This window comes from Barbatula barbatula (genome assembly GCF_947034865.1).
Source record: "Barbatula barbatula genome assembly, chromosome: 12".
NCBI lineage: Eukaryota > Metazoa > Chordata > Actinopteri > Cypriniformes > Nemacheilidae > Barbatula > Barbatula barbatula.
In genome coordinates this window covers 4,624,067-4,634,333 of record NC_136775.1, presented here as the reverse complement: position 1 = coordinate 4,634,333, position 10,267 = coordinate 4,624,067, and the positions used below count along the sequence as shown (strand labels likewise).

Here is a 10,267-nt window from a genome sequence, read left to right as displayed (position 1 = left end):
CTGACTGGGCATCTGGACACTCGATCGGCGCTAAATATAAAAAGTTCACCAGCTTGTGGGTGTGGAAAAGAAAACTGAGCAGGCCGCCTTGCGTACGGACCACGTGGACCCTGTTGTTCCTGGGGCGGGTGGTCTGACGTTCAGGGAAGCCAAACAGCTTGCACTGCCGGTGTGTAAGGCACCTTTGACGCAATCTGGCGTGACACGAGTCAGTGTAAATACATTTAACTAAATGATGCGCGTACCCTACAGCTAACAAAACGTGCACATGGGGAAAACGTGCACTGTACACCAACATTGTTCAATTTGGGAATCGGACGCTTGCTGCTTGCATCTTGTGTGCTAAAGAGTTGAAATGCATTTTCTTATAAGATAGATGAGGTTTTTTCCATCAGGGAGTATTTTATTAACCTTGTTCTCCATGTATTGAAAAGGCCTTGTGTTCAAGATTAAGTAAACTGACACTGAACGTCAGTGTCTTGTAGAGAAAATAAAAGGAGATGGTGTGATAAACCTTATAAAAATAAAACTGTACCAATGCACATGTTTGAGTTCAAACCACACATACATTGGTCCATCCTTAAACGTTTATAAACTAGTTTTAACATAAAGTTGCCAAATAAAAATAAAGGATATTGATTATGTATGAAAACAAATAGTAATGTTAAAATAAAAAGTACTTTGCTGTTTCTGTCATTGATTTAACCTTTATAGTATAACTAAATATGATATATTTCCACATTAATTCAGGTGATTCAGCATTAGAAATAGAAATAGTATGGGATTTAAAGTAATATCAACAAAAAGCAGTTATGACCTATGGCCAGTTTTGTAGTTTGAAGTCTTTAAAGGTCTTGCACAGGCCTTTGCATCAATGATCAAGACTCCATTGTTATTTACACAGGAATAATTTGCCAGTAAAATAACATTCAAACCAAACTCTTTGCATATCGACCCTCCAGCTTTGGAAAATACGGATTTAAAATCGTACTCATATAACCTTACAAATATATCCAGAACGGATTTCCTGCTTATGTTATAGGAGAAAAGTTACTATAATGAACAAGAATGTTTGAACATAATTGCGAAGACATTGACACATACTGTAAAAAGGAGGGGCAGGTTATGCAAAATGTGTTTTTTCGAGCACAATCCCGAGATGGCGCTTTTTCGGACAGATCGTGAATTAAATAATGCATTTTAAATTACATATTATAGGCTAATTGTAAAATATATATTGCAAATGTATGTACTTTGTACTATATACAAATAATATATCACATTTCTTGACTAAACCCTGATGGTCCTTGTAGTGTCGATCAGTAGGCTACATGAAGAAGACAGTGTTAGTTTTATATATTTTATGCGTGTTAAGCTACAAATGCAACATCGGAGGATTTTGACGAAGTCGGGTGTAGGTGACCGGAGGATTAAGCGATCGGACTCACTTCTCGGATTGCGTATTGAATGACAAGCACAAGGATTCACACGGTCTATACTTAGCTCTTCTAAACGCCAAGTCTATGCCGAAAGACACAAACTGAATTAAGCAAGACGGAATATTGCTTTAAAACTTTAAACGCGTGTCTTTTCAAGTAGGACTATGGCAGCAGAATTGTGGTGAAATGTGAATTTCGCTACTAATTGAATTACTAAAACGAAATGGGACGTTTGTGGTCCGGTAGGCTACTGGTTAAAAATCTGTTATTATAACAAAGGAAACTTTGGATTCATCATTTGGACGATTGTTTGAAGTGTCAAAATGTCCCTCCGATTTGTTTCATTGTTTGTTCTCGGCGTCTTTTTTATGATTCAAGGTCAGTTACGTTTAGCTACTAAACTCTATGTGCTACTTGTTATTATTATGTGAATGATTATTACATTAAAATGCTCATGTATTGTTAACTTGAGACTAAAATCAAGTTTAAAAGTTAAAATATTATTCTACAAATATAACGATTATCATCATGTATCGTACAGGACTCATACAACACCATTTATTAACTGAATTATACCGCCACTAGAATAATAAATGTGACATTAAATCTTTTAGTTTGTTTTGTCACTTCTGCCATGCCAGGCCTAATCTCTGTTTACATCACTTCCATTTTGCTATTTCATTTTAGCTAAATAAGTGTTGTTTAGACATTCTACTTTTTAGCTTTTATTTCATTATTTAGTGCCACAGGGCCAAACTGGATGTGCCGAAGTGGACTCCATGACAGAGGCCGTGGCTGGAGAGAGTTTTATGTTGGGTTGCATCTCTTGCAAGAGAAGAGAAGAGGTGGTTGGTTCTGCTATTGTGGACTGGCATTACAAACCACCTGAAAAGGAGGACTTTATCCATGTTAGTATTATGATTTTGTGCATTGGCGGACCTGTCTTGTCAGCCTGACCCACAAAGCGTAAAACTGTAAAAATGTTGTTGTAACTACAGTCTATATCCATAATAATATATTGGAAGCATTTCTGCTTGAATGTCTGACTTCACATATACTGTAAGTAAAATCCACTTTCAATCCTCTCAGATTTTCAAGTATGAATATCCTTCGCCTGATGTTCTTCATGAAAAGTTTGAGGGAAGACTACAGTGGCTCGGGACGATGGGAACGAAGGATGTGCAGATTGGGGCCATCTTCATTGACAACGTCACATATGATGACGCCGGTACCTACCGCTGTACCTTCCACCGCACACTGTACCTTCCACCAGGTGAAGAACATGTGACAATAATCAAAGAAATAGAACTCACCGTTGTGGAAGAGGGTAAGATGATTATCAATCTCGTAATATACCCAATCACAAATAATACATATCTAAGCACAATTGCATTATGCAAAGGTTGGCCAGAAAACACACATACTGATTTAAGTTGCCATAAAAGCAAATTCATAAATGTAAACAATGCTTCCATTTGTTGCCCCCCAGCCAACCCCGAGCTGACAGCTGTTATATCTGAGATAATGATGTATGTGGTGATCATAGTCCTGCAGTTGTGGATGATCGGAGTCTTGATTTACTGCTATAAGAAGATCTATGCTGAGAACGAAGCTCGAGAGGCCAAAAAAGCTGCACGTGCCCAAAAAAAGTAAGGCTCATATTATCTGTACAATTCATGTTGGTCTGGTAAATGTTGCCAGGTACATTTTTTAAAACCCGCTTTTTCGATATTTTGTTTTCTTAGCCTCATTGACTCAAAGGACTCCTGTGATGGGGTACATCTGGAATAACTGCAATATTGATTAGTACAATTTACAGTTAGAGTCATCTATGTGAGTTACAGGAGATGAACTGATTACTGTGAATCCTATACACAAATTTCTAGAGACATTTCTACAATATTTTACATTTATTAACCTATAAGTTACTTTGACTCCGGTATCAGAGATGTACAGGGCCTACAAATACTGTACTTAAATATTAAACTAAAAGAATAGAAAACACGTGGCTTTCTTAATTTGGGTGTTTATTGTTGAACAATGAACACAATTTTGATGTGTAATTAAGTTATAAAAAGATAACAGAAAGTAAATTTATATTACATTAATTTATGTTTATATAGGTTTTGTTTACAATCGTTAATACAATTACAAATGAAATGGCTTGTCTGCAGAATGTTCCCATGTAAAAAAAGGCCGACAGGATTTTAATTTGTATTTCACTTAGCTCCAAGATCTTTCATTAACATAGCTTGGCACTTATTGAGAGCCACATATAAAGCATCTTTTCCTGCAGTTCCAGCCGAACACAGTGGGCCTGCAAATAAATCTCTCATCTTCTTTGACGGGGTGTTTTGAGAGCGAATTTCCTCATAATCCTGGTTTGTGATTATGTCCTTCTGAATAAGTTCATCCAGGATGGCATCCACGTTTTTAACCCGGTTTATCAGCTCTGTTCGATGTATATCGATGAAATGTTTGCCTATAAAGACATAAAATAATGCATTTGGTCAGATGGTGAGGATGTCGTTTTATTTACCTGGATTATATGTGACCCAGTCTGTGAAACCAGGCTAGAGTCTCAAAATCTAATGGAGATTATCTATGAAGATTGATTTCGGTCATTCGTTTCACTATGATTTCAATCTATGGCCGTAGTCAGTCAACGTTAAAGATATGAAGGTTATTTTTTCACATAATGGTGTTTACATTTTACATTAATGTCTTATGCAGAAAACAGTACATCACTAAAAATAACTGGGTTTTTCACAGGCAGGATAACATCTATAATCACGTTTATATGTTTACTCATTCTCTCCCAAACTGAAGAGTTCTTTGAAGTTATTTCAGCTGCCATTATTTACCCTTAGATGGCGCACCAGAGCTTCCTGTCGACACCTCGGCGCTGCCACTAGCTCCAGCTGAAAATACAAGAATTACTTTAGTAATATTGTTATTTTGTGCTATTAATCTTAGAGTTGATTACATTTATTACGTAATGTACAAGAAAAGGCAAACAAATCCATTAAAGCTATTCTATATCCTAAGGTTTATGTAAGCCTTGTTAACGCCAAAAATTGGTTATTTTGTTGATTTATCACTATTCAATATTGTTCAATACATTGAATCACTATGCAATATTATTAAAGTAGCCTTTTTACTTATTCCTACTTTTTAAAACACTGCCATGAGCTGACCTTCGACTTGGTCGAAATCGAAAGTAAATTCTGCAAGACTTGTTAACTTTTTTCGTTGCAAACATTTACAATGCATTTGTTCTTTTACCCTGTAATGTTACTTACTGTGTCCCGTGGCTTGAGTCAGATCTTCTGCTTGTTGATGACACCCAATAGCTTGTAAAATCTCGAGGGTTACTGTAACAGCTTCTCTCGATGTGAAAGTGTCCACCATCACATCTGCCAGATCCAGCGAGTCTTTGATCTTCTCGACTGTAGCTCGTCGGACGCGCGGTTCTTTACTCCTATCGCACAACTTGCTTTTGAACTTTTTTGCATTCTCCTGAGGCAGATCGTCAAAGATGTCGATAAGGTGGTCCTTAAGGGTCTTCGCCATTGCTCAGGTTTCTCTGCCTCTTCCAGTGGTCGTTGAAACGAGAATGAACCAGCTGTGGCTTGAAGGTATAGGAGTCTTTAGGAGGTGGAGACTACATACATTTACATGATCACTTCCCTTAAACGATCTGATATAAACGCACAGATATTCCATTACAAATCGCATTTGTATAAGTTGTACTTTTGAAACATAATTTATTTTAAGGGCATTTTTTGAAAGGCAAGCTACTTTTTTATTGCATGTAACTCAAAATAAGAACTGAAGTTCTCACAATATACTATATACCTAATAACAAAACAAACATATGTTATCGTTGGAAAATAGATAAGGCAGATTAATTTATTCTTTAAGCACACCACTAGATATTTTATTATTATTAGTTAGGTACAGTGACATTTTGGTTTAAGTTGATGTAACTTAACATATTTTGATGAGTTCCTGTAAAGTAAATTTAAAGACATGGGCAACATTTAAAATAGTAAGTTGAAGTGACTTATAAAGCCAGTCAGATTTTTCCAATCTTAAAGGAATAGTTCACCCAAAAATAGAAATTCTGTCTTGAATTACTCACACTCAAGATGTTCCAAACCTGTATTCATTTCTTTGTTTCGTTGAACACAGATGAAGGATATTTGGAAGAATTTTAGCAACTGAGTTTTCTGGGGCATGCACCGTTGAGTGGGCACAAAGTAACGCGGGGTGAATTGTGACATGGATGTTTTTCTTAGGCACACAGGGTCGAGCGTTTTGTGTTTTCGGTCTTTATCTCTCACTGCCAGATGACGGTCAACTGTGAATATATGATACGTTTTGGTGTGTTAGAGATGTTGTACAAAGAGTGGGAAGCATCACAGTAAGTTTCTTCATCATATGTTTCACTTTATTAATTATGTAAGTAATTGCACTTCTGTCTTTTGAAGTAATTGTACAGGAACCATAGGTTTCCAAAACAAACTTTATGTGTTCATTTGCAGCAGAGGTGTCAATGTTATGAATGATATAGGATGTATCAAGCAAAAGTATTTTTTGGGGCAATGTTGTTTGGTTACCATCGTTCCCAACATTCCTCAAAATATTGTTCTGTGTTCTGAAGAAGTCTCTTAGCCATTCTGGTTTAGAGTGAATAAACAATTAGACTGACGGGTTTTACTTTTGGGGTGAACTACTCATTCAATTCAAACAAGTTGAACAAGAAAACTCACAAACAGCTACAGCAAAAATACCAGGTGTACGCCCGGAGGCAACAGTCAAGTTGAAGCCAACGATTCAATCTCATCTGGTAATGCTGTGAATGAAGTCATACTTCACAGGAATAGCACCAAAAAATAAGGGACGATACAGTATATATTTCTAAAACAAACATGGTATATGCAACAGGGTCTTTTCATTCTGATTCACAGATGTCTTCAGTATCTTGTCAACATAACTAAATTGTTTGTCTGGTTTTGGTGTTTGTTTCACTCATTCATACTTTCAGAAAGAAAAGCAACATAGCCGCAGCAGCAAAAGAAAGAGAGTTGACTTGGGAGAAAATGACTTTATAAGGGGGCGGAGATTGCAACAAACCCTGGGTTTGTAAAATAAAACCTGTTCCCGACCAGGCTAGTTTCACAGAGTAGGTTACCTACTGGCTTACTATCTGATATTACTGAGTATAAGATACCTCGATTTCTGAAAGGGGCTTGATTTACCCCGGTCTTGGGTTTGAGGCCTATCTCGCGTTCTGAAACGGAAAACCCAGAGTATCCCTTTTTCTGGGGTTAACTTGCACTGAGTTTGCACTTACCCTGCTTCCGGAAACGGGCTCCAGGTAGCATCTTAAAACAAAAGTTGTTCCCACCTGTAACAACTCTTTATTCTGTTTATGTTTACGTGTACTTGAATGTGGATGATGCGAGGAATGCCTTTAAGTACAACATAACCATCAGACATTTAGGAAAACCGTATCAATTTAATAAAAACATTTTAATCATAAGGTTCAAATAATATGTTAATCATATTTTGGAAACACACAAACAGCCCAGTTTACATCAATACAGACAGAATAATCATCAATTCGTTTTTTTCTTGTTTGTAAAAGAACAGGTTTTTACAGCCATAACAGGAAATGTAACTTAAGTATGTAAAAAAGACACGAAGACTCCAAATGCCACCTATAATTCACAGAGGACTGGAGTATGCCTTCATAGTCCAGGGAAAAGGTAGAAGTGCTTGGTCAGTGTTGCTCTGTCTTTACACACCATTTGTTTGTAGACCCCTAACATGTGTTTATCACTCTCAAAGCATCTCATAACCTGCAAAAAGGGAATATTATCGTGATTCAACTGCAACAAAATATTCACACAGACTTTGTTCAACTTGCAGCAACATTTGATTTACCTTCCTGAACAATTCCTCAATGTGGTCCTCGTGTGCAACTTTCCTAAACACCTTCAGTATGCAACAGACATAAAATGTTCCAAACTCAGTGTGCCTGTAGGACTTGGTTTCTGTAAATAAAATTCAATAGCATGGAGTTAGCAAATCTGCAAAACAACTCAGTAACTTTGATAATAACAACCTCCTGTCAGACATTACTAAATCTCTGACGCTGCAAAACATCAACTGATCTCAGAATTCTGATTTGAAATAATCAACGTGTCTCTGAATGCTCACCAGGGGTGCAGGACAACAGTGAGATAAAATCTTTCTCTCTGTGCACAAAGTCATCTGCCTCTATTCCCATTGGCTCCTGCGGCACTCCATCATTAACCCACGCGCGTCCATGTTCCTCTGAAAATCAACACAGATGTGAAATAACATTTAGTGAGAATACACTGATGTAAGGATGTCAATTGACTGTATTTTTAATCATTTAACTACCTCCCCTGCAGGCTTGGATCAGAATGACCTTTGGTTTATCAAGCATAGCTGGACAATTCACTGAGTTCAGATGCTTGTAGATGTTATCAATAGGGAAGACATCATTGCTTTTCTCATCATAATTGATGCCTAAAATGGCACCCAGCATTCCATGGGACATTATAACCACAAATGTGCTGTCTGAATTCTTATGTTCTTCTCGTTTAGCAAACTTCTTGATGGCGTCATCCATTAGCTGCCAAATCAAATGTACAGTAAAGTTGCATTAATGGAGACCAAACACAAAAAATGAAGTGATTAGAACACAACACAAGGATTTCAGCTGTAAAAATACATTTTACTAACGTACGTTTCCAGTGAGATCTCTATGTTTAACAACGTCATAATCCAACTGCCTTAACAGGCACTCCATGTTCTTTTCATCTTGCTCCGCCCCTCTTCTATTCAAAGACTTTTTCTTAAAGTTTATGTTGGTAATAATCAGGGCCAAGCGTTTTCTTTTGGACTTATCCAGTGTTTCGTAAATCTAAGAACAAACCCAAAGGTGTGTATTATTGACAAAACACAAGACAGCATTGGTGAAAATAAAATACTTGCCTCCGTGCCCTTTTCTTTGAGGATTTTGCTTTTGAACGCTGGGCTGCACGGATTAAAATCTTCCGGACATTCATCTGACAGATAGTAATCAGCATTCAGATCACTTTGTGCTGGTTTTTGGTCGACATCATCAGGTTGAGCCACTGGGGTGCCTACAGAAACCAAATCATATCAAAATATTTTGGTAGAAAATAAAACCACACTTTAATCATTCAACTTTGATAACTGCATACATATTTTCAACAACTGAGACTGGCTGGCTTGTCAGAAATGTAACATTCAGCTGTCACAAACAAGTTTAATTTTCTCTTAAAACAAAAATTAAAACCACAAGTTTTCTGCTGCAGTACTATAGTGAAAACAACCATTGTCGACAGATTTTGACACATACATTTAACATAATTTATATGAAGTTTAATTTTTAATATCAGTTAATAAGTAACACACTATAGATGTGTTGCCTGGTTAATTATTAACCCTTTTTTCCACTTACTTGGTTTTGTTTTCTCTCTCAGCTCCTCTGCTTGTTCATTGCATGCAATGGCTTCTAAAATCTCGAGTGTTACTGCAACAACTCCGTTCGAAGTGAAATGGTTGATCATCAGATCTGCCAGATCCAGCGAGTCTTCGGTCTTCTCGATATGAGCTCTGCGGATGCGCGGTTCTTGCTTTCGATCGCACAACTTGCGTTTAAATTTCTTTTGATCATCCTTTCCCAGATCTTCAAAAGTGTCGATCAGGTGATCCTTAATGGTTTTCTCCATGTTTCCTTAGTGTTCTTTCCTCCTCAAGTGCCCGTTGTTAACTGGCAGACACAAGAAGTGAAAGCAAAACAGCCCCTATCGCGTTTCCGTTCATTCCTGTCGGTTCTGTTCCTTTCACGTCTGTTGAAACATTGTGTTTTTCACAATGATGTTACATTAATGCAACGCCATACATTTGTGTACGTGCATATGATGAGGTTATGTGTTACTTATGAGATGCTTTTAAAATAATATTCAAGGGTTACCATCTTCACTTTTAAAAAAGAAAACATTTTTCTTTGCAGTTATGCCATAGAAGAACCATTTTGTTTTCCACAAGAACTCTTTAGAGGTGACTTATTCGTATAATTAAATGTGAAATCATTATAAAACCCACACTGAAGCCCCTCCCCTAACCACACCCATAAACAGTGCTCGAATTGAATCAAGTAGGTCTGCTTATGGGGCGTTTTTTGTGGGGTTGGGGTTAGCCTCGCAATATATAATTTATGCAAAATATACAATATATTTATAATATGTACAATAATATGCATAACTACACTGAAAAAAATATGTTTGCTGCTTGTCCAATTCGATTAAATTAAATAAGTTACAACATTATTGTAAAAAATTTTCATGTTCAGTTATGTAACTTAATTCATTCATATTGGCACTACTTATATTATTTGTGTTTTTTTAACATATAATTGTAACAACTAGGCAGAGGATTTATATATAATATAAATATTTATAATAATACTTATTATAATAGTTATTAGTGGGCAGTTACATTTATTAATTCGAATAAACGTTAAGCTAATATCTTGTGAGAGATAAAAGAAAATGTTATGTGACATCAACTAAATGACCTTATGTTATAAACATTATATGAAAATGTGAAACGTTAACATTAAAATTAAGTTTCATTAACAAACATAAATTTAGCAAATTAAACTGAGCTGAGTAGACATGACTTTACTAAGAAAATGAGTTAACTTTTTTATTATGTTATCATGTTTTTGTTGTGTTTTATTGTGTTAGTTTTCTGTTTGT

The 10,267-nt window shown here is 36.3% G+C and overlaps 3 protein-coding genes across 7 annotated transcripts; 1 reads left to right on the top strand and 2 right to left on the bottom strand.

Annotated features, from left to right (window-relative positions):
- The first annotated feature begins 1,458 nt into the window (after positions 1-1,458).
- Positions 1,459-3,951, top strand: LOC306901479 (sodium channel regulatory subunit beta-1). Its single transcript, XM_079469238.1, has 5 exons — positions 1,459-1,817; positions 2,181-2,347; positions 2,529-2,766; positions 2,929-3,088; positions 3,185-3,951. The coding sequence occupies exons 1-5, from the start codon at positions 1,763-1,765 to the stop codon at positions 3,228-3,230; spliced, it is 666 nt and encodes a 221-aa protein (XP_079325364.1). The 5' UTR covers positions 1,459-1,762; the 3' UTR covers positions 3,231-3,951.
- Positions 3,553-5,720, bottom strand: pycard (PYD and CARD domain containing). Of its 5 annotated transcripts, none has more exons than XM_079469242.1 (4): positions 5,584-5,720; positions 4,742-5,070; positions 4,304-4,360; positions 3,553-3,921 (listed from the first exon to the last, which is right to left on the bottom strand). In XM_079469242.1, the coding sequence occupies exons 2-4, from the start codon at positions 5,010-5,012 to the stop codon at positions 3,659-3,661; spliced, it is 591 nt and encodes a 196-aa protein (XP_079325368.1). In that variant the 5' UTR covers positions 5,013-5,070; positions 5,584-5,720; the 3' UTR covers positions 3,553-3,658. The 5 variants fall into 5 exon arrangements, with proteins under 5 accessions (XP_079325368.1, XP_079325365.1, XP_079325366.1 ...); XM_079469239.1 differs by having other exon boundaries at positions 4,742-5,139; positions 5,584-5,708; XM_079469240.1 differs by having other exon boundaries at positions 4,742-5,139; positions 5,602-5,708.
- A 1,238-nt stretch (positions 5,721-6,958) lies between these two features.
- On the bottom strand, positions 6,959-9,577 carry caspa (caspase a). Its single transcript, XM_079468758.1, has 7 exons — positions 8,965-9,577; positions 8,472-8,623; positions 8,224-8,400; positions 7,875-8,109; positions 7,668-7,784; positions 7,392-7,501; positions 6,959-7,306 (listed from the first exon to the last, which is right to left on the bottom strand). The coding sequence occupies exons 1-7, from the start codon at positions 9,233-9,235 to the stop codon at positions 7,196-7,198; spliced, it is 1,173 nt and encodes a 390-aa protein (XP_079324884.1). The 5' UTR covers positions 9,236-9,577; the 3' UTR covers positions 6,959-7,195.
- Between the last annotated feature and the right edge of the window lie 690 nt (positions 9,578-10,267).